Source organism: Pseudonaja textilis, chromosome 2 (assembly GCF_049901715.1).
Source record: "Pseudonaja textilis isolate UNSWEBS1 chromosome 2, rPseTex1.2, whole genome shotgun sequence".
NCBI lineage: Eukaryota > Metazoa > Chordata > Lepidosauria > Squamata > Elapidae > Pseudonaja > Pseudonaja textilis.
The window spans coordinates 99,674,163-99,699,168 of record NC_141991.1 but is presented as its reverse complement, the minus strand read 5'-3'; the positions used below and the strand labels follow the sequence as shown (position 1 = coordinate 99,699,168).

Genomic DNA, 25,006 nt, shown 5'->3' with positions numbered 1-25,006 from the left:
GTTGCGTATGTAGTGGAACAGTCATCTCCAACAAACAAGTAAAGGAATATATCAAGGAAAAATATTGTTTTCTTTTTTCTCCTTTTGGGAGGCACTTGTCTTAAAAACTAATAAAGGAGAGTGATGTTTGCATTTATGATTCTGTCACAGAGGTATGCTGAATATTGCAAAGTTAGGGAAAAATGGTATAGAACTTCAGTTTGATAAGGCTGATGTAGCTGATTTAGGTATAATAATCACAGCTAAGGTCATAATTTAGAATTCTTCTGACACCAGTTCAGTATTCCTCAACTGACTCAGAAAAGTCTCCATGCTTTCAATTATATTAGTCAATTATAATTTCACTCTTAAGGTAAAGAACCAAATATCATAAGGGTAGACAGAGTTAGATTATACATATTCTTTTAAGTATTTGTTCTGCCGCTTCTACCAATCTTCAGTCCATCCCCTTCTTTCTTGCTTCATGGAAACTGGGAAAAATCTCTTCAAATTCTTTTTTCATAGATAGAGTAATATGGGCAGAGTCATATCACACACTTCGTGACTGGATCCTGAGTCACAAAAAATTAATGAGCATTTATGTCTTTCTTAGGATTTGTAGAAAAATTTCATAATTTCCAAATTCAAGGCAAAACATGACATCCTGATCATGCATTACAAACAGATGGATGTCTTTCTGCAGGAGATAACTTTTAGCTCTTTAAAAAAAAAATCAGAAGAGAGGATTGTTCCAGCTTTGTGAAGGAAAGACAGACATCTTAAAATTAAATGAAGTTTAGTTTTAATTTTAAATGAAGTATTTTAAAGACTGGATGAGCTTCTGTGTTGGAGAAGTACAGTAAGAAATGGTTCCAATAGAAGAGAATATATATGTATATAACTCAGAGTTGAATTGTGGAGTCCTTGGTGCTCCCTGAACTTGGCAGTTTGTTTTCAGATGTTTCATTAGCACTCTTGGTAACATCATCAGTGATCATAAGGGTGGGGTTTGCTCTCTGTTTTATATAGTAACTACAGGACTATAATAGCTATAATAGCTACAATATATAAAGTATATGTTGTATAAGTATCATGCACATGTGTAATGTATACAGTACTACAGTTGCTTCTGTATATAAACAGGGAGCAAACTCCACATTTAGTAGTTTGATAATAAAACATCTGTAAGCAAACAGCCAAGCTCAGAGAACACCAACAGCTCTACCAGAAGTTGTTCATTAAAATAATAATACACTCAGCTTCCTAAGATTTACAGAATAATACAAGCATGGAGAAGGGAAAAGTTTTGCCATTCGTGCAATTCATGTTGCAGGCAATATTGAGCAGAGCTAAAAACAATTTCACATTCAATAATTCACCTGGGAGAGGATCACAATTTTCCAGGAAAATGCTGTAATATACCCAGCTCTAAGAAAATGAGATGTCCTTGCCGCAAAGATAAAACTATAGTGAATCACAGATGGGAAAATCCTTTGCATCCATCTGTGGCACTGAAAATGCATTGTTTATGACGTTGATAAAGCTATAGTCCAATGCACACTTATTTATGGAGGATGCTTGACTGATTTTACTTCTAGCATGATTGGATCACATGATTAGAGCTCCTTGGTGAACAGGGCTAATTCTCAAAGTCTTTACTTATTAAGATCCAATCTAGGCTTGACAATAATTGCACACTTCTCTCCTTAATACTTGTTTTATTTTTATTTTTAAAAAGAAAAGTCATTTGGGGAAGATGTGTTCAGGAAAGAGTCTGTTTAATTCTTTCTCCTCTTGCTTATGTCTTCTTTAAATTTTTAAAGTCATTTTCTCCTAGATGGGGGAAAAAGATAAATAATCTTTTCCTGTACAGATTGGAAAGTAGCTTGGCTAAAGATCTAAATGGAAAAATGAAAGAAAAGAGTTATAAAAAACATTCCTTATGTTATTCTTCTTCTCAAGACTACGTCTAATTGCAGATGTTTTTCATTTTTTAAAAAAAACCCAAACCATAGGTGGAAATAGAATACTTCAGGTATAGTTTGGCCCTGCAATTCTACAAACTCATGGGGATAATTCTAATTAAAACTTTCATATTCTAGAAAGTGTTTCCTATCAAATATAGCTACTAATAAATATTATAATGCAGAGCAAAATGATGCAGGTATAGGACAATTCAATTTGCCCTCAGTTTCTGCAACATTCATTTCAGGTTTTTTTTTTTTTTAAAAAAAACACCTAATCCTGAACTCAAGTGTTTTTTTCTGGTTTTTGTTTCTAGTATATACAGAAAGATTCATTAAAAAAAAATCCCTTCCCCATTTTTTAATAAGTTGTGAACCATTTTTTAATATTGAGAATGAGAGCAGAATAATTCTCTTTTTTCAGGGAATGGTAGTGACTTGGTGTGGCAAGAAAGAACACACACATTTACCTTATCATCATTAAAGGGGGAAAAGGCAGACAAAAGCAGATGCATATTAATCTATACATGTAAATGCATAAATATAAATACAGCAGTGGATATGACTGTAATCAGGCAATCTGTTAACCTCATCTAACATCTGTAGACTGCTGCTTGCAATATAGTTACAAGCTCTCCTTGCTTGTAATGTGTTTACATACATGCACACATGCACACACAGCTTTTCAAGCAGAGAAAAGTAGGAAACCTTTTTGTAATCAGTAATAGCACTTTTTTAAAATTAGTTTTGTTCTTGTAATCGCCAAGAACCAAAGGGGGAAGGGGGCTGATGTGTGTATGTCAACAGAGAAATGTTAAGCATCCAGTGAAGGCTTCTGATTTAAGCTATTATCTTTAAACATAAATCTACCATATTTTGGTATCATAGTCTTGAGGTCTACAAAAATGAGAATGGGGGCAGATATACCCTCTACTCATCCCTAAAAATTTGACGTATGTCCATGTTATCCTTGATCTAAGTTAGATTATTTTTTTTAAAATGATCTTTGCTTATTTTTATATTAAAGGTTGGTATTTTAATGACTATCTATTTATAGATCACATTAAGAACACATCTAATGCAATTCAAAAACAAAGAGGCAATAAATCAAGGACTAATACAATAAGCATGTATCTAAAATATCCTCATGGACACATTCCTTAACCCAGCCTCTGAGAAAAGAGCAAGGTTGTCCAACATCATAGGGTTCTGTAGAAGACATAAAGAATGGTTTTGAAATCTGTTACCAAGACAGCAATCAGACAAGTGTACTGTATAGCTTAAGTCATGCCAAGAAACCAACTTGAGAAAATATATCAGACTGGTTCCTGCCTAATTCACCTGAAGTTGAAGGGCGGGCCACCTATTTATACTTGCAAGATTCTGTTACTAAAGCTGTTCTAACAAAATTTGTTTTATTGGACTTATATAGCATTTTTTTTAGGTTTTTTTTTAGCCTGATAACTTCTTGTGGAAGTACCTCCTTCAGGGGTACATTCACCACTGCATGAACTTATCCACACATCACTTCCCAGATGCTGGGGTGGGGGGGGGGAGATAAAAGACAGACCCAAGGAACCTGTCCATTTCTTCAAACATCTTCCAGATAATACCACAAGATGGTGTGTCACTTAACTCACAAGAACTTGCCTACTCAGTCTAATTATGGAGTTTTCCTCATCAGGTAAAGCAGTGTATGCAGCAGACTACTTAGAAAGCTAGAAGAGATTTGGGGGTCTTCTTGATAGCCATGTGAACATATATTCCTTTAGACCTTGTCCTGGCAGAAAAATACGTTACCATGATTTGTGCTGCCCTGATGGCTAAGATCCAATACACTTCCGTAATGAGGACTTCAGTTTGTTCTGTCCTTAGAGATTTATGTGGAACGGTTTAAGAGTACCTTTTGCTAGACTCTCCTAGCTTATTTTCTCCTCCTTCCCAGTGTCAGTAGATGACATGAAAGTCACCAATCATTTCCTTCAAGTATGGTGGGAAGAGTTTGTATGAGTACAGACAGTACCTGAAATGGAAACTTTAGCTCCCTTCCATGTATCAAGAATAACAAGTTGTCAGTGTAGAGTTGCTCTGCAACAATAACCTGTCATTGGGACTATTTTTGAACATAACTTGGGAATTATGTGCCCAAAATATTTAAGGTTCAGACCATCATTAGGTCTCCTAGCAAGCAGTTTTACTTTACCTGACACTGAATAATTTGTTCTTGCAATTCAAGGTATTGTCAACCATTTTCTTCAGTGCCACAATTTAAAAGCACTATTTTTCCTTCATTCAGCTTTTCTGAGGGTCTACATATCATAGCCATATGTTACAAGTGGGAAAACCATGGCTTGGCAACATATAATTTGCTGTCATTGTGATGTCTCTGCATTCTACTATTTGTCTTGCTTTGTCATGGTCTTTCTGCCAAGTGGCAGATGATATTTTATTTCATATTTACAGTCAGCAATCCTGAAAATGTTTGAGCCTGTATTTACACACCCATCTAATTCTCTTGCCGCAGTTCAAAAGTGGTTTTCTACAATTTCTTTTGAGGGATTGTTTTCTTCTTCTTTTAATTTTTTCCCTCTACCTTGTAGCTCTGGGATTTCCTCCATATAAAAAATAAAACAGTTATAACCCCTTTTTGCTTTTTTTAAGGTCAGCCAAAATCTAATTTTGTACACACATACCAACAAAAGGAAATGTGACTACTGTAATATTATCCCTTTTTTATTTTAATCAAAAGTCAGAGGGGATTTTACTCATATTTTTACTTGCTGCTTACTTGTTTTATAAAAGCTTTGCATGATTGGTGTTTCTTCCTTTTAGGGCTCTAGCCGATATCCTCCGGCAGCAGGGACCAATCCCCATAGCACACTGTGAAAGAGAGACTATCTCGGCTATAGATACCTCCCCCAAAGACAACACACCCATCCGAACATCTTCGAAAAACCACTATACGCCAGTGCGCACCTCTAAGGCCAACCCAGGTAAGACTAGCACTTCTTCAGCACTTGCATAAACATACTAAGTGACTTATGTATGGGTTCTGAGGGAGTGGTAGAATATTATTAGTGCTATATTTGTGTGTATGCATGCATGTGTGTGTATGTGTGTGTGTATGATTTATTTTATTTATTATCACATTTTGAAACCTCCCTTCTCCCTCACAAAAGAGCTCTGATTGATGTACAAATTAAAATATATACTGGATCTGAGGACTGAGGAAATTTTTTTTGAGTTGTATTTGAAGATGTAGTTGCATTTAAATAAGTGTACATTCTTTTGCTAAAAGAAGCTGCTACTGATACTTATAAGCCATTTCTCTTTTATGAAAACCCAACATTATTCATAAGAGTAAAATAAAAACAAAAGCGTACATCTATAATTTAATGTAATAACACTAACATAAAGACTAATATAAAGATAATACATTTTTAGAGACGGTTTTGTGACTGTAGAGATTGCCACAGACAGAGGATCATAAGCTCCGGGGTGACTCATTGATGTGCTATGTGGCCCCATTGATGATACTATGACTTACTGAGCCATGTTTAGCTGTTTCATGAAGATTGATAAAGCCAGTAGGCATTCTGTTATGATCTTGCAGTAGTAAGATCATTATTAGGCTAGAAGAAATTAAGGCAACAAGCAAATTGCACATATTTAGGAGGTAGAAAATATTATGAATGGCAAATGAATTGTGCAACATGTGTCTGTTTGAAAAACATGACCCAAATCTTCATTCAAGCACAGCCTTCATTTGTGCCCCTGATCTCCTTTTTCTGGGAAATAAGACATACTTCATATTCTCTATTCCTTGAGCCTTTAGAATTATAATAGCATGTTATATGGAATAAGATGTCCTGGTTCAATCAGAAGTGATAGGGCATAACATATCATTGAATGCAGTTTCCTGTCTGTGATCATCTGAGAGGTCAAAGCAGTTGATTTCCACAAGAGGATTCTTAGATGTTTTGTAGGAGGCAGTGCAAATTTAAGATACCCACTTCTATAATATTTCAGAGGGTTTTCGATTTGGTTGTGAAGGAATTTGTATATATAAGATCTAGGAGATGATCAGGCTGAACCCAAGGGAGGGGTCAAACCTACCATCAGTCTTTGTACCCCACAAGAGATCTAAGTCCAGCCCACCTTAAATTCCTTTCTAAACTCCCACCCACTTCCCTAGACCACTAGTAGTTCAGATTCTGGAAGAGAGGTTAAGCTTGCAATAAATTTCTTCAGCAATTGACATAAAAGTTGTTATATGAAAGAGCTGGGATCTATTCAAATTTAATGAATAGATAAAATAAAGACATGACTAAAGGATGACTTACATAATATATTGAAACAAATAGATTGAAATGTTATACAGGGGTGTCAAACTTGCGGCCCATACATGCAGATCATGCATACCCGGCTCCACAAAGGCAAAGTCATGATATTTCACATGACGTCACGTGATGCAATCGAGTTTGACACCCGTGTTATAAGATATTGAGGCCAATGAGATAAAATGTTAGAAGTTGTAACCTCCTCTCTTAGAAGCCCTCTGAGTCTCCATACCATGTTTCCACCTTCTGCACTGAGAAAGTAATTTGCTAGTTTCCTCTGCCATCATCTATTGTACAGCAAAATCTCATTTGACATCCACTTCTTAACTCTAATGTATACTGGGGTTGGGATTAAAATGTCAAAAGACAGTAATTGAAATCATATCATTGGTGCCACTTCCTGACCATGTAAGCATAAAGACATGGTGATAGTGGATTTATCCCTTCCTCTCTCAGTTGGCAGATAAATCAAACTCATAGCAAATAAACAAAATCAAGTTTTACTATTTTTTAAAAAAGTATGTTAAAAACTTTTGTTAAACTTTTAAATGTTAAAATGCAGCCATACAATGGGAAAGAGATAATTACAGAGCTGCCTAGATTATGGTACCATAACAGTATGCAAATTACTTATGAAAAATTGCAAAATAAAAAACCACCACAGAACTCCAGAGAGAATAAAAGAGAGTGCAGGTGTAGAAACAAATGAAGAATCGTCTATCCAACATATTACAGATTCCTTGAAGAACAATGGCCATAGCCTGAGAGATTTAAGAAGCCAAAATCAAAGATCCGATTTTTCAATTTGTTGATTGATTGTGTGCTGTAAACTCCTGGCAATCATAAAGATAGATTTTTCCAGAATCATGTATCCCCAATCCAGTCTTTCGGGTGTCCCAACAACATACCAATTGTCACTGTAATTAAATCCATCCAGTTTCTTCTTCCCTTTCCTTCTAATTTTCCCAACATTAGGGACTTGTTCGGAGAGAGAAACAAAATGAGATTTAGCACAATACAAAACAGAAATTAAAAATCATAGGACCAATCCTAACTATATACTGCATATTCATCAATTTTTACAATATAGCTTTGAGATTCTAAAGAGTTTTAAGACAGTTCCTCAACAAAACCTATTTCTATGAATTTCTTCCATGTTTTTATAAGGACTCTAGCAGAGGAAATATTTGGGGTATCTGTGTTCTTCTGTAATAGCCATTGTTCACTCATGAGGATGCACATTTTGTGTCTGCAGTCTGGCATGAGGGCTATATTCACAGTACATGTATTTGAAGGGAAAATACTTCAACTGAAAGAGATTTTCAGCAGAGAAACAGCAGAGGGGAATGTATGTTGTTATATTGGCTACTGATCCAAAGGAGGCACCATGCAACTTGTTTCATCCTTAGATTGAAACATTCAGGGAGCACAATGGCAGCCTAGTGGTAAAGACGAGTGTTGAAATGCTACCGGTTCAGACCAGTTCAGTAGTTAAAAAAGCTCCGATGATCAGCTGAGAGAAGAAAGAAGAGAAAAGCACAGGATGGGCCCTCCCACCTGCCTCTGCACTTTTCTGTTCTCTATCCTCTCAGCTGATTGGCGTGGCAGAACCTCAGCTGATGTTTGGAAAGCACGCACACAAGTGCGCGATCACTGAACCGGTAGGGAAATTGGTAGAATCCCACCACTGGTGAAGATGCTCATCTCCTACTCAGAAGGTTGAGAGTTCAATCCTAGGTAGCAGTAAATATTTTTCTCTCAGGGTACAAAGACAAAATATCTACTGCAAACTCCATATAGGTATCAGGAAGGGCATCTGGTTAGTAAATGATCAGATCCATTCAGCCACCTGGACTCAACCCAAATTAAGAGATTACAGGATTGTAAAAAGAAAAAAATATTGAGACATTCCTCAGGCATAGGTAGCCCCCAAGATACCCCAGGCTCTTCCAAATCTGCTATTTAAGTGTAGTGTGATTTCCCTTGTGTGGAATTCACAATATTTATTTGTACCTGGAAACGCAAGTACTCTTTTAGAAGATGTACACTGGGGAGAACTTCAGTACAACGCTAGTAGATGAGAGAATTATTAAACCCTGCACCTTCCTAGCTATCTGTGATACACCTTCTGTTCAAGCTGTTGTCTCTTAAAATGAACACTGCTGAAGTTTAAATGCATGTTGTTTGTACATCATGTGCAGTCAGAGTCAAAACAAGACAATCTCTTGAAAATCAGAACATTTTGAATATATTATTGCTGGATACTTGGAAGTTGCCAGGAAAGCATAGCACTAGGATGAAAATGAGGTCAGAGCTGTAGGCTTGAAATAAGTGATTTTTCATCCTTCATAAAATTATAGTTGTTAGTAGGTCAAAATAGTATCTGAATCAATACTGAATGTAGTACAATATATACTATACTGTATAACAGTATAGTTAAATAGTAACAGTATTATCTGTGTCTAGAGTTTTGTGAGGTTGCTGTAAAGATGAGACTGATTAGTCCATGACACAGTATAACAAGAGTAATTGGGAGTAATGTTATAGTTGTTATAATATTCTTAAGTTCTTTCAGTAGGAATGGTTAATCATCCCATTTGGAAAATAACTGAGAAAATAGTCAGTACAGTAAAGATGGGTACATTTTTCCCATTCTAGTTTTATCAGGCAGTTCAAAAAACACAATGAAAGACATACTTTATATACTGATTTTCCATTATTCTTTCAAACTACCAAGCTCTTTTTTTTAACAGATAGCATCCCTCACCACAGAATATATAAACTGTTTCAGCAATAAGTGATATAGAATCCTGTGTGAGTGGCCACAAATCCCTAGCTAAAAAATAATGGTGGTATTGTAGAAGTATTATTTATTTATTGGATTTTTATCCCAGGTTTATTAATTTGTAACGAACCCAAGACAAAAAACATTACCAATACTCCTTCTTCCTCCTATTTTCTTCACAACCCTGTAAGATGGGTTGGGCTGAGAGAGAATGACTAGGTAAAAGTCACCCAACTGGCTTTCGTGTGAAAGGCAGAACTAGAACTCACAGTCTCCTAATTTCTGGTCTAGCACCTTAACCACTGCACCAAATTGACTCTCCTGTGTGCTGTTAATAGGAAGAGATCATTGGTTCAATTTCATCAGACTGAGAAAATTGCTGATTATCTGGAGGATTTTAAATTTTAAAATTCTCCCGATTTTAAATACTAGCAACCTGTTTTTGTTACAGAAGGAAAGTCCAAATTTTCTAGAAACCTGAGTATTAACTAGTAACTGATAAAATATCCTAGGAATTCTAACAGTTGTCTTCTGCTAGCAACTGAAGCTATGTTTTAAGTTAGTTTCTTCACTTGTTTCTAGAGAGCATAGAATGTGAGGGAGATGTGATTGTTTGGAATGATTATGTTAGTCTGTTTAATGACCACAGCTGCCAAATGAAAAAGAATAGAGATTCTGTGAGTAACTTGAATATTGCTTCTCAGTGTAAAATGTTGATAAGTATTCTAATCATTTTTTTTCAGAACTATTTTCCTCAGATGGGAGAGAAGGAGGGAAAGAAAGAAAAATAGACTGCAATTATTGAAAATTAGGAATCATGAAAAATAGACAATCCTTTTTTGTTTTGAATGAGAATCAGTGATAACATGTGGCCATATCCATATTTGTGGTTTAATTGGGGATAGAGATGAGTGCTATAGTACTATGTATCATAACAGACCAGCTAGTCCTTTGAATGTCTAATAAAAGGGACAGCTAAGGCCATATCTATATCTTCTTTCCTTTCTTGTATTTAGTAGAATTCACTTCAGAGTGGAATTGCAAAATCACACTATTATTAGAAAAAGTTCCTGAATATGCACTGCCAATATCTTGGAAGGCAGACATGTAATGGAAGGTGTTACGGTATGTGTTTGGGGAGGGCTGTGGAAAGTTTCATGTTCATCTAATCAGTTACAGATTGAACAGTAGGACTTCTTTGAGGAAGTGGTTCAGCCAATCTATATAGTCATCTAGATAATTCACTGTTTGCTGTCTTGAATTAAAAAGAAAATGGGATACAAGAACCATCTCTAATTAGTCCAAGAGTAGTCTTTTGACACCAGTGCAGAGCCATTAATTATTGAAACTCTACATTAAAGTTCTATTTGTTCTGTTTACAAGTTCGGTTTTGGTGATTTCTGGCCGATGGTGGCCAATTCAGGACACTATAATTAAAATTAATGCTACTTTTTCTGCTTTCTCTGAGTATACATTATTTCAACATTCTCTTTCAGCATTGTTCAGTATTATACATTATTTGTTTCCAGTTGAGCATTTTTGACGCAAGTGATCCTTAATTTGGGATAACCAGCTAGTACAGTGTTTCTCAACCTTGCCAATGTTAAGATAGGTGGCCCTCAACTTGCTGCATACTGGCTAGGGAATTCTGGGAGACAAAGTCCACATACGATAAGATACAGTGGGCTAGTATAATGCCCAGAAGTACAATATCTATAGTAGTCCTTGATATACAACTGCAATTGAGCCCAACTGCTGCTAAGTGAGAGAGTTGCTAAATGCGTTTGCCTCCTTTTACGACCTTTGTTGCGACAGTTGTTAAGCAAATCATTGCAGTTATTAATAACACAGTTGCTAAGTGAATCTGGCATCTGATTTTGCTTACCAGAAGGTCGCAAAAAGAGATCACGGAACCCCGGGACACTGCAACTGTGATAAATACGAGTCAGTTGCCAAACATCTGAATTTTGATAATCTGACCATGGGGGGATGCTGCAAAGGTTGCAAGTGTGAAAAAAAGGTCACAAGCCATTTTTTTCATAAAGTATCATAAGACGCTAAATGAACTGTTGTAAGTGAAGGACAACATGTACTAGTTGATTTCTTAAGTTTTCAGCTTAACAGAATGATCATGTAGAATGAGGATATTAGAGCACTGGGCCCTTTAGTGGCGCCAGAGGAGGAATAGATGGCTATTCAGATATTGCTGAATTACATTCACTCAGAGTCCATATGTAAAAATTGTTGGGCACCATATAAAATGGGCTTTATCAAAATAGAATTAAGACCTCCCTTTCTCCTGATGCATTTAAGGCCAGTTAAATGGATTCTCCTTTTGGTTGTTTTTATTATGGGGCTTGGTCACCAATTTATATTTTGTATTTATATATTATGTATGCTTTAATATTCTTTTTCAGTTTATTCTTTATTTTGTTGATGTTGTTGTTGTATGCCACCCAGAATCATATTGTTTGAGCTAGGCAGGCTTATCAATCCAGTAAATCAAATTAATAAGTAGGAAAAAATGCATTCCACCTTGGAGATAAAATAAAAATATATTTTCTGAAACTTTAATCATTTTTAAAGTAAGTTTATTCTACCTAGCCAACCATTCCTTCCGAAGTTTGATTTTTATTTATTCATCAACAATTGGTGGCAGCTGTATGGGAGTCTGGGGATTGAAAAGCAAGTCTAGTGAGAGGTCAGGTAGCACACCCAGGATGCAAATGTACCAAAATACCAATGCAGTCTAACCAGATTCTGAAACATCTGTTAGATAGTTCAAATTTGGTTCTGAACCAGGGGTGGGATTCAATTTTTTTAACAACTGGTTCTGTGGGCATGGCTTAATTGGTGGGTGTGGCTTGGTGGTCATGTTATTGGCTGGGCATGGCCAACTCAATATCACTCACATTGAGGCACTCATCTCCTCGCCTGGCCTCTCAGGACTGTGGGGATGCTGCAACAGTTGTAAGTGTGAAAAACGGTCATGAGTCACTTTTTTCAGTGCCATTGTAACTTTGAATGGTCACTCCATACAAACAAAGTACCAGCAAAGGAGGGGGAAAAAACTCCAGAGAAGTTCCGGAGACAGGAAGTCTAGTCCTGCCAAGAATGTAATAAGGGTTAACAGAGAGGCAGTTTCTGTAAACAACATCAGAATGTTTCCTTCCTGCCTTCCTTACAGGATTAGGCCAGTCATTTCTTCTAACAATTGGTTCTCCGAACTGCTTAGAATGTTAACAACCGGTTTTTGCGAATAGGTGCAAACCGGTAGAATCCCACCCTTGTTTTGAACCATTTGGTATCATCCCACTTCTACCTGCAAGCATACGTACTTCTACTCTGGCAGATATCTGCATTCTAAGTGCTTGGATTTCGTGAGATGGTAAAATTGTCCACAAGGGATGGAAAGTTTCTGAGCAAAGGTTAGTATTTTTATTTTTAAAAAATATTGCTTCTTATAGCAATCTGGCAGAAATAGAAACCACAATTTGTGAGAGTAGTTGTTAGGACATGCTATGTATACAAGTAGTCTTCACCCGTTGCTTACAGACCATTTGAAGTCATGACGGATTCCTCCCAAAAGGTACTTATAACCTTGTTCAAAGTTGCCCCCACCCAGCTCTTGAACAGATTTTGGGTGCTTGGCAATTGGTCTTTACAGCCATTTGCAGTGTCCTGTAGTCACATGACCGCAATTCAAGATGTTTTTATTGAAATCTGCTCTTTCTTTCTTTCTTTCTTTCTTTCTTTCTTTCTTTCTTTCTTTCTTTCTTTCTTTTTGACCCAAACACTCTATAGTGAACAATGGTTTCACTTAATGACTGCCAGAAAAAAAGTTTTAGTATTGGGTTGATCACATGATGACGCATTTTACAACTGTCATGGTAGACTCCATTACTGTCATAGGTCAAGGACTGTATGTATGTATGCATGTCATATTGGGCCCACAGAATGAAACATTTGGAATATTTCTTCTGATCAGAAGTGCTAAAATTCCAGGGAAAATATTTGCCAAATACCATTGGATTCATACCCAGAATATTGTTTGCAGAAGACTGTGACATTTTAAGACAGGGTACTTACAAAGTTTCTAAGTAGAGAAAGTTCTAAGTAGAGTTCCCTGCAAATTTTTCAAACAGAGAGCAATTTAAAAATCCTGAATGCCAATTGAATTCTCACCTGTCTTTTGAAAGGCAGAAATACTGAACTCTCTAAATAAGCTAAGAACTAGAGAGAGGGGCATTTTCTCTATGCCAAGTTTAGGAGATAAGACTTTAACTGGCAAACAATTACAGCTAGAAGTAAAAGGAAGACATAGAATTATCAATTAGTTGAAAAGGGGGAATTCTTCGGCTCAAGGATTTTAAATTGAAGGCTATCTGCCCAGTGGTGGGATTGAAATTTTTTTTACTACCGGTTCTGTGGGCATGGCTTGGTGGGTGTGGTGTGGCTTGGGGTGGGCGTGGCTTTGTAGGCGTGGCAGGGGAAGGATAGTGTAAAATCCCCATTCCCTCCCCACCCCACTAACCTGCTTTCCAGCTCTGTTCTCCTGTGCAGGGCAACAAAAGAAGACCCATCCAATCAGCTGAGACTCAGGAGGCAGAGAATAGATGGGGGCAGAGCCAGTCAGAGGTGGCATTTGCCGGTTCTCTGGAACTACTCAAAATCTCCACTACAGGTTCTCCAGAACTGGTCAGAATCGGCTGAATACCACTTCTGATACCTGCCAGATATGCAAAGATAAGGAAAGCAAACTGTGTAAAGAAAGATATGACCTGATAACATAGCAGCACTGTGGTGAGATTTGAACCTTATTCTTTTTTGTGTGGCTGAGGTTCCATTGAGATATCCTCCTTCCTCCAGAAAGCAAGTTAAATACTTTACACCATCAATAACAGACAGAATTTTAGGAAGAAATCTAAGATCTAGGAGTTAAACTCCTTGTATCACATAATACTGCTATTCATATAAAAATTTTGTAGACTGAAGGGATCTTACTTGGTTTACCATTCTCAAGACACGCTGATTTCCTTTTTCATAGTATAGTATAAGAAGGGTCAGGGAATCCGAACAGAGTGCTCTAATACTGCTGTCCACGTTTTTCAATCCAATGTTATCAATCTTTGGGTCCTTTTGCATCTGAAGAACTTACTGATGTTGTTACAGCTTTGAATGCAGCAAGCAGCACCGTTTAGACCTCTGATTAGTTTGAATATAGCTGGAGAAGGTTTTTAATAAGCTATTTAAGAAAGAATGTTCCTGATGTGAACACATTCAAAGTGCTGTTTTCAGCAACTCCTTCTACCTGGGGGCATATTCTGATCTCAGTTTGCATGCAAAACAAGAGCAGAAATGCCCTTGATCTTTTTCTTTTTTTAAAAAAAAAAAGTTTTAATGAATGTGTCCAGCCAAATGGAAGATTCAGCACCATGGGAAATATTCTCTGTTTTAATCCTCTTTATGCAGATGTGAAGAGATTTGGAAGCTAATGTCACATGCCTCTGGCTTGGCAGATGGCAGAGGAAAAGGATTTTGTAGAGAGTTATATTGACCTATGCAGGATACCAAAGTCTCTTTATCTGCTGTCAACTCCTGATGATTCCCTGAAGAGGACTGATAAAGTACCTTATCCAGTTATCACAGAGGACTTTGATGGGGTTGAAGATGATGCAAGGAAAGATGTTCATGGAGTTTATTTGTCAACTAAACATCAGCTAACAAGGCCAGATATCTGACTGAGAAATAACTGGCTATTGATACCTATAAACCCTTGCTTAACTCTAGCTTTTGGGAGAACAGATAGAGGTAGAATTATAATGTATGCTTGGAATTGACTAGATCTGAGAGTTAAATATCCAAAAAAATATTTCATTCCTGCTTTTGAAAAAACTCTCTTAACTGAAGAGAAGGAAAATTGTTCACATTGCTATGCAAAGCAGTAAGAAACTCTTAACTCATACTTGCAGAGCGGAGGTTGGAGAAATAAAAGGGCTTTTGCTATGTTTCATTAATAGTTTGACTAAAAAGGAGAAAAAACCTGAAATATGTTTTGTACCATCTCTTCAAATCCTTCAAAACTCCATGCCTAATCTAACACCTCTTCAAACCTTTAGGGGTACTCTTATACCCACCCTGGAATTTCTTAGTAGTCTCACATTCAATTCTTTATCAGGCCCAATACAGTTTTATGCCACCTAGTTAGGCCCAGCCCATCAGAGTACATTAGAAAATCACAGGTTCTCATCAAGACTTCAAATCCCCCAAACTGTTATTCCTTGAGCATATAGTATAGAGAAATAAAAAAACATAACAAAATAAAAACAAAACTTGAGGAATCATGCTATTAGTAATATCCTATTTTAAAGAAGCTGTTAAATAGCCAAAATAAATATATTCATAAGGTGCTTCAGTGTAAAAGAAGGCTTGAAATAATAACAATTGAGATCTAGGCTAAGGCAGGACTGCATTGCTGATTTCTTTTGAATCAATGCTGAATTAAAGTTAATGTAATATGCAGCTGATCTGTACCATTACTGCTGACTTGAGGATAAATATAGAGACACCATTGATGATCACTTATATATTTCAATAAGCTGCCCTATTTTAAAGAGCAAATGCCTCTGCTTTCTTCTTCACAATAAGATCAAAACTCTTATTCCATCCCAAATACAATCTCCAAAGCTGAACTCCTGATTTTCTACTTAGTCACCCTCAATTTATCACTTTACAGATGTGCCAGCCAGAATTCCAAACCAGATGCATACTGGATAAAGATTTTGAAAATTGTAGTTCAGTGTGTTTGACAGGGGAGGGTCAAGTTGAGGAATGTTGATTTAACATCTATTCAATATTAACTTAAATACCACAGTTCATTTATGGGTGATTATTCTTTGTCTTTACTAATCTTTCCCTACACTCCCTTCTACACCTGCACTGTCTTAAAAACAGAAGTTATCCATGTTTATTTCAAGAGCTTGTGCAATTGCATTGTTTATAGGTTTGACAATGCACACATCCATTTCAAGAAATAGCCTATACGGGTGGCAAATTAACAAAGGTTTCACTGAGCCCCTTCCCCCAAACCCTAACCCTTACTCTCACCTTCACATTTTCCAGGAAATACTGGTTGGGTCCATGTTGCAAGTTAAGCTGTGGCTTGTCCCATCTTGAATAACTCATAGAAGTAATCTTATTAAATTATTATAATTTATTCATTAATCTATGAATGGCAAGGACATGAGTCATGACAATTAGGATATCCTAATCCATATAAACTCACAAATTAATGCACCAGCTGGAGCTGTACAATGACCTCTCTGGCCACAGATTCTACCTACTGTTCTACTGGGAACTATGAGTCCAGGAGAACCTTCAACATGCAGAAGTTCTCCTTAAAGGAAAATTCAACCCTTCAGGGTGCTAAAACTGGCACATGGATAAGGCCAACAGTAACTCCATTTTACAGGGATTTAACTGTAGCCTCACCCTAAATCTATAGTATCAAAGCACCCAGTTGGGGTTTTCACAGTATTTGCAACTTGGCCTGTGTGACAATATATACTGATGTTACCTTACTTGAAACTGATGGACAGTTTTATGTATCCGTTGAATAGCATGAGAGATAAGAATGAGTCCTGGGCAACCTTGGCTCAGTCACTCTTTACCAGGCACTCAGACTGAAGCCATTCACTAAGGAAAGAACAGAATACCCACAGGATAGTGATAATGTGCAATACTCAAGGCACCTGAGAAGGATACATGATCAATGATATTCTGCTTAGAGGACTAATAGGACTTTCCTCAAAATCTTTCTCAAGAAGGTTTGGCCAGTAGTTGTAGAAGGAGGTGGAAAATGGTTCTTCTGCAGGTCAGTGAAGCAATAGATACTTCCTGAATTGGGCCCAGGCACTGCTTCCAGCTATAGGAATAAGCCAGGTGGAGCTTGGCTCCAGTTTGCAGGTGGCAGAGCACATGCCACAGAGAATCCTATCTATTTCCTCCTTTTCCACAAACAGTCTGGGTGAAGTCTAGCTCTGAGTTAATGTGAATGATTTTGTTTCCAAAATACTTGTGAATATGTCACAGCAACCTGAAGGAACATCTTCATTTTCTTCAAAAGGAAAAGGGCAATCTAGAAGAGTGCTGCTGGATGCAGGTGTACAAATGTGATACAATAAAGGAGAATATTTGCAGTTTAGGTTTCAAATGAGGAGTTCTTGGCGGTATCTTGGTTATTTTCCTGCAGCCATTTCATTACCAAACAAAATAGCATTATCAGTGCTAGATACTAACATTGATGATGTTACTTAGTTTGGGTAATGAAAATCTTCAAGAAAACAACCAAGCTTAGAGACCACCAAGGACCCTTCATTACCAGTCATTCATTGCCATGTCATTCATTGACATGGAGTGTACCTGTCTGTGGTCATGTTCACTCTTAATTCCCCTCTGGCTACATTCTAGCTTAACTTTTAATTCTGGCCGTCTCTTTCCCCACTTCAATTCCTATATGAACCAAGACTCTTAGAGGATGAGAGGTTATTCAGAGGCTCTCCAAATTCCCTTATATAACCCAGAAGATCCACTGGGTATTTATGGCAGATTTTCCTAACCAGTGCATTATCCCTGTAGAGATTCAATATGGAAACAAAAAAGTGGTCTGTCAATATATGACAAGTCACAATATTCTAGTGTAGTCCATGGTTCCACGAATGCCTTAAATTCCTGATCCCATTTGGATTTTTCACCTAGGACTTGGAGTTAACGTTATAAAGTACTACAATCTCCACCATCAGCCCCACAATGTAAATTAGGTGTTGGAAAGAATAGCAGGCTGGTCAGCCAGCCTTGCCCCTTAAGACCTATTATATTATATAAGGCAAATGGCAGGGTGGCACTTCTAGTTGCAGCCAAGCTCTCACAAACAATAATCAACCATATATTTTCCCTTACGAGGGCATTGAGGCAGAAATCTGGCAGGCAGATTTCACAGAAGACTACCCTGCCCCATCTTCAACCAGCAAGGTCATCTATGATGTAAGCCAGATCAGCACACTTGTCTAGTACCATAGCTTAGAGAAATGATATCTTACACACCTATCTGGCATCAACCAATAGCAACTGAGGCTTTAATCTCAGCACAATGTTACCTTGGCCTAAGATTGAAGTTGTTGAGCCAGAATGTGAAGGGATGGGTCAGGGAGAGGATTGCACCAGACAGTACACGGTTCTTTCCCTATAATGTCTCCTATCATACCTCCCATGGCCCAGGACCATGATTTGTTTTATAATTGATTTCTGTGTGATTGAATACATCTAGCCTGAGGAGTTATTTCTTGGGACAGTTCACAATTGTTTCTTTAGGGATTCACTTTGGATTCAGCAACATTAAAAACAAAAAAGAAGGAAAAAACATATAATAAAAAGTAAAGGAATATGTGAGTAGTGGTGCATATATATCACAAAATATATATTTTTTAAAGTTAAATGTTATTACGGAATGAGAGGTGATTGGGAGGGATAAGAAGAGTATAACTTGAGTGGCTATTTTTTGAGAGATGGTGTTGGTTTTTTACAATGTTCCAAAGATGGGCTGATTTTTGAGTAGGTGGATGTGAAAACCATCAGTAATAATTCAGAAAAACTAGAAATATACATTTAGCATTTTATATTTAGAAGAAAAGACATCAAATTTAGATGAAGTACTTTCTCTTACCTTACCGTTAGAAAAATAAGCAACACAAATAAGACAGTTATATCAGTCCAGATATTTTTTAACATGGATTGTATGTAGTGATTATACAAGAAAAACCAATGACCATTATATACCTCATATCCAGCCAGTTTAAGCACTTCACCATGAGGACCAGCCTGAAGCACACGCCAGCTTAGGAAACACTTGTATTTCTATCTCTCTTGTCCTAAAACCCATAATCCCTCTAAGTCTTGAGACTGTTCTAAAAATCACAAGGCTAAAAATAACATATTTAAAGCTTGGTTGGTTGAGCAACCAATATATATATATATTTATTGGGGGCCAGTGGAACCTAATAGTAAGCTCACAAAAGCTCACAGCAATTTGTTTCATGAACCTGGAGGATGTCTGAATGGTATCATTCTAGTTTCCATTGTTCCTTTAGCAATGTTGCTGAAGTTTATAAATTACCTAGTTTGGAATTTCATACTTCTTCAAACTGGGTGTCAGTTTTCCTTACAGTTCTTTTCTGATTTGGGATATAAAAAAGTCATACATTCCATTTTGCTCCCTCATCCAGCTATTATGACTGCTGTCCTAGTTGTGGCAGTGGAGAGAAAAGTCTCTTGGTGATGGGAGTGAATTTCCACCAACCCAACAATTAATTGGGCTTGTCAGATGTTTACCTAGCAGTTAAATCTGAACAGCAAATAGCAATAGCAATAGCACTTAGACTTACGTACCACTTTATAGTGCTTTACAGCCCACTCTAAGAAATTTTACAGAGTCAGCATATTGCCCCCAACAATCTGGGTCCTCATTTTACCCACCTTGGAAGGAGGGAAGGCTGAGTCAACCTTGAGCCTGGTGGGAGATGAACTGCCAAATTACAAGCAGCTGGTAGTCAGCAGAAGTGGCCTGCAGTACTGCACTCTAACCACTGCGCCACCCAGGCTCTATCATCTTATTACTTCCACTGTTACCTGATCTTTATATCTTCTGTATTTTCCTCAATCCCCCCACAGTGGTCCTTTCATCTAGGGGCTGGAAGGATATTAATTTTAGAGATCAGTTTAAAGAAGACACATAGTAAATCAAGTGATGAAACAGGAGAGTAGGACAGATTAATGGGTAAAATTGCTTCTCTTTTGAGAGCAAATTATATGTTTTGTAATGTGCCTGGAAATAAAATTTTGGCATTGAAATGGTTTTCTGTTTATGATAAGTTTAAAAAAGACACATAGTAAAATGCATCTCTGTAAAGCTGCAGGTACATTATTAATTCATCAATGCTTGCACATTCAAATAATTTCTTAATTTGGGTGACTGGTAGCTTTAAGGCAATGCTTGCATCTAGCTGATATAGAGTAATGTGCATATGTGATACACAACACCAAGTGTGTACATATGTCCTTCCCCAGTCTGTCTTATTGCTGCCCAACTGTCATTTCCTACTTCAGCTGTGGAGCAAGGTAGAGAGCAGCTGATGCTATGCAATTTTGGAGGAACCAGCTGTTCCAGTTCTATTGTCAAGGTAATATCAGCTAACTCTATAACACTCTTCCTCAGACTTGAGAATTGTTTTCTACCAGCATCCATCTTATATGCAAAATTGGATGAAGGCTTTCTTAGCAGGCCAGACAATAACTCTAGAGAGGGTGAGGTTGATCTCATAGCAGATCCTATTTATACAAGGCTTTATCTGCCTTTAGAATGTTGCAGATTAATCTAGTAGAAAAAAACCTCAACCATTAAGGACTCTCTTGAGATATCTAAGGGTCTATTTATTGCTGCCTTCTTTTGCTTGGCGAGACAGCCTCTGCCTTACCTTTGCCTGCTGTGCTTAATTTTCCCTGCAAACTCCAGGTAGCCATAGAATGAAACACTAGTTCAGGACAACTTCAAATGATCTCATGGGTTTTATAAAGTCCCACTGATAAACAAAAGTCACTATACTGTGAAATCCAGCATGCTACGATGTAATGGAACAGCTTCCCCTATCCAACACAGAGTTGCTGCGAAGTGTGTTTGACTGCAACTCTACTTAGGTGGGCCAGTAGCCCTGCTGGCTGAAAATGATGGTGGTTCAACACATCTGATTAAGGATGATTTTATTTATAGGCTGTGGAAGACTGTTGAAGTGTATGGGTTCAGTAGTTGGGTTTCCAGGTGGCCCACAAGCATGGGATTTAGCATTAAAACTCCAGCATATAGCCACAGAGCCTTGAAGTTTGGCATCCTGGCTTTATTGTCCACAGTGATATCAGGAAATTGTGGGTTACTATGGTAACAATATCTTTTTTATATATACAAAAAAGAGGGACTAATAAAAGTAGCAAGTGAATGAATGTGCATTTAAGAATACAGCTTTGCTTTGAAACAAAACATCACAGCACCCTCATCGCACTCTGTGCCACACAGCGAGTTACAGAGACCACAAGAAGTGGATGGTGTTTGCTAATAGAAAAGGGCAGTAAGAATTTCACCATTGGGAAAAACAAAGGATACTTCACAAAGAAGAAATATGTTATTTATTTTATTTTGTCAAGCGATTATAAGATAACAGGTATAAGGATAAACATAGTTATGAATACATGAAATGGATACATATAAGAAAAATAAAAAGAAACAATAGGATAGGGACGGTAGGCATGTTGGTGCGCTTATGCAGCCCCCCTAATATAAGAAACAACCATGTTTATCGCAGTGGGAATCTTTTTGAACTCTGCACCCTGTGTGAATGTATGGGTGTTATGTCTGTGTTAGGAAAGAGTACTTCTTCTGTACTGGAATTGTTTGTTGCTACTTGTACAAGATGATGCTTTCCTTAAAGCAAAAGAAAGTATAAGTCTGGGCTTGGCAGCCTCAGCATACCAGAACTAGATGTTAATTTTGCTCTCACACTCAAGTGAATTGGCTTAAGTTCACACAAAACAGAGAGCGCTAGCAAACGGCAGAGGGGCCCAAACTTCAGTGTCAGCCCAATGCATTTTGCTGTCTGAACTAGAGCATCAAATGTGCATATTGCTCTCTTCTTATGTTGTGACAGACTCCAAAAACGTGTTGCTTCGCTTGTCTGCCAAAACCTATGAAGTTCTGAAGCACCTGAGAATGACCCCATTCCTTTACAAAGTACTGTATAAAGGCAAAGGCAAGCACACAGAAGTCTTGAAGCAGCTCATCCAATTAGCTTATGAGCAACAGACTAAGTAGCTAGGCATGCAAGTTATCAGGTCATAGTCTTCCCCATAAATGTGAGGATGGGATTCAATGTCTCTGATTAAGTTATAGTAATGATTTGGGGAATGAGCATAAATATATGGGTGGCAATAGAATTGAAACAAATACATATTCATATGTTATCATGTATACATTTTATTTATAATTTATTAGATTTTTATCTCACTGTAATTACGTTATAATACTTAACTCAAGGTGGTAAACATATCTAATACCACTTCCTCTTCCTGTTTTCCCCCAACAATAATCCTAATTCAGAACTGAACCCCCTTCAGTTCAGAACTAAAGAAGCTTTTTGGATGAGAACTGAAAGGTTTTCAAAGGAAAAAGAAATCCAAGAAAGTCCAATTGCCTTTTGGAAAAAAGCACCTCTGTGACAACATGGTGGGTTGGATTGAGATAGAGTATCCGGCCCAAAGATGCCCAGCTGACACTCATGACAAAGGCAGGACTAGAACTCACAGTCTCCTGGTTTCTAGGCCTGCTCCTTAAGCACTACACCAAACTGCCTTTTAAGCTTATATGCTTAACTTATGCAAATTTTAGTTGTTTCTTAATTTTGCACGTGCATTTGGAGTTATCTGAATGTACTTCACATTTTTGTAGAGTATGGCTGCCCCTGCAAGCCTTCTGTGCATCCAAGCTTATGTTGTTTTAAAGCATGCTTCTGGTGCAGAATTCAGATGTGAAATCTTGCTTTTGTTTGTTTCCTGAAGCAGACAGTATATACACACACACCTAAACAAGTTTACAGAAAAATACCCTCAAGAGCATATACTTAGTGTAGAAGATTTGTGAATAAGATTCATTCTCTTGTGTTTTGGGGGTGTTTTATCAAAAAATGGCAGATGATAAAGGCTACTGGTCTCAAAGGCATAATTCCAATCTTACATCTATAAGGCTCATTGGATTTTCACCCTTGCATTTATCACTTTTTATACCAAGTCCACCACCACCCCAGCTCCATTTAGCTGCAACCTACAAATGAGGTAAGCCAAACATGGGGAAGGAGAAGGGTGAACATTGAGGAGAAAGTAAGCTGCATACCTCTTAATCTATGTGTGTTGCAGAGGAGGCTTGGATGCCTCTGCTAGGTTTTGTAAAAAATAGTTCTAGTCTGTATTGGTAGTATCACACTGTTTATATATTACATAATACAAACCCATCCTGGTTTTTCCAATTCTTGTTTAAGTCTAGAGTAGATTATGAAATCATTAAAGAATGAAAGAATTGTGAATGGAGGCAGAAGGTAACCACCGGAGAAGGAAGGATGAAAAGAGACTGAAGGACAAAAAATATATCTTCCCCCATGCTTGCAAACAGAATAGAAATAGAAACAGAGTGCATTTCGATTTTCTGGTTCTCCCTGTAAGGGCCTACGTCTTTTTGCTCATAATAGCGTTTAGAAGTCTAATAATGGCTTGTTAATTCTGTGTGTTGAATGCATGGCTTGACTTACAATTGAAGAAGCTTAAATTGGTTTAAATCACAGGTTGAGTGCAATTATTTTATACCTGCTTATTTGCCTAAATTATTTTTATACTGTCCTTCAATCAAATTCCAAGCAGTGTCAGTATGGAAGAATAGATATCAAGACAAATTCACAGAAGCCTAGCTCGAATCTGGCAGCTATCAGGAATCTAATATGATCTGCAGCTATTTTTTCTATGCCCAGTCTGGATTGTCATTAATATCATAAATGTACTCATTTCCCAAATTTGGAGATCCAGTCCTGAAAAATTTGTACAACATATATATCTTGTTCTTGGTGAAATGTATGTTTTCTTCTTAAGGTTATATAGTAAATAATTCTTTCCCAACTAGATGTATTGAGCTGCAATATTCGCTACCATTTATTTAGTGGCAGTTAAAAAAGAAAGGTTTGGTATTTCAGATAGTATTAAAGACTATCTGCTGCTTGTCTTTATTTTCTTATTGCCCCATCAGCCAAAGAGGTCTATAGGATAAACGGAGAATTAGGATGTGACAAATGAGTTGACGAAAAGAGGTGAGAAAATTCATTGGATACAACCCAGATTTACCTAGTCTCAAAGGGCACACGCAGCTAATCCTTTCAGATAAATGATCTGGATAAATGATATCCAGAGGATATATTCAAGATTATTTGCTGTGGATCTATTAGGAATGCATTAACCTTTAAACGTTTTATCGTGCCCAACCTTGGTAGTTAAAGAATGATAAAAATGTGGGAAATTTGTGTGTGTGCGCGTGCGTGCACGTGTGTATTTGCGTGTGCTGTAATATGTATACATATGCATTACCTGTGCAGAGTTAGATGGACGAATGAATTAATGTACGTCTTGTCTTAAGGGCAGCTGAAATTGTATAAAACAGAATATTCGTCCTGCATATTTTGCATTTAGAATAGTAAATAGAGGAAGGCAGTCAGTAGAGAGATGCCTTTTAAGTATGTTTGTGAAAATGAACTACAAGTGTTAAGAGTCCACCAGTACATGCCTACATTTCCCTCCAAATGTTTGCAGATAGAAATATATGCTGCAATTTGATGCTACTTAGTGAGTCAAATACATGGAAGGATTGGCTCTGTGCCAGAATAAAGACTGTTATTATAGAATCAGAGGTGATTTTGTTGGGGACATATTGAAGCAGAACTTGCTAAGGTTAGACTCCTTTATATCTGCTTGCTGAGTTACTTTTTCCTAGATAATATTTTGATTTCACTTCCACTTTATTTAGTCTATTTTTTTCCCTGCCCCTCGCACCTTCATCATGATTACGCTATTTCTTCTGTCTTTTTTCTACTATTACATCATAACCTAATTCCCTTTCCTTGTATTCGTTTGCTTTCTTGCTACAAGTATATTAGATATCTAGTATATTAGATGTGTAATGTTAAGTACCAGAGGAATTATTACTCCAGTGGTAATCCAAAAAAGGATTTTTGTTTGTATTTGGGTGGGTGGGTGGAGGTTGGAAAAGTTCAAGATACAGGGAAAAACATTGCTTTGGTATGATT

The 25,006-nt window shown here is 37.2% G+C and overlaps 1 protein-coding gene across 1 annotated transcript in view; it reads left to right on the top strand.

The window, feature by feature from the left end:
• Positions 1 to 25,006, top strand: part of SHISA6 (shisa family member 6) — a 344,994-nt gene that overhangs the window by 15,690 nt on the left and 304,298 nt on the right. The window contains exon 3 of the mRNA XM_026696204.2: positions 4,776 to 4,936. Coding sequence (XP_026551989.1) covers positions 4,776 to 4,936 — 161 coding nt within the window. The remainder of the gene's footprint in view (positions 1 to 4,775; positions 4,937 to 25,006) is intronic.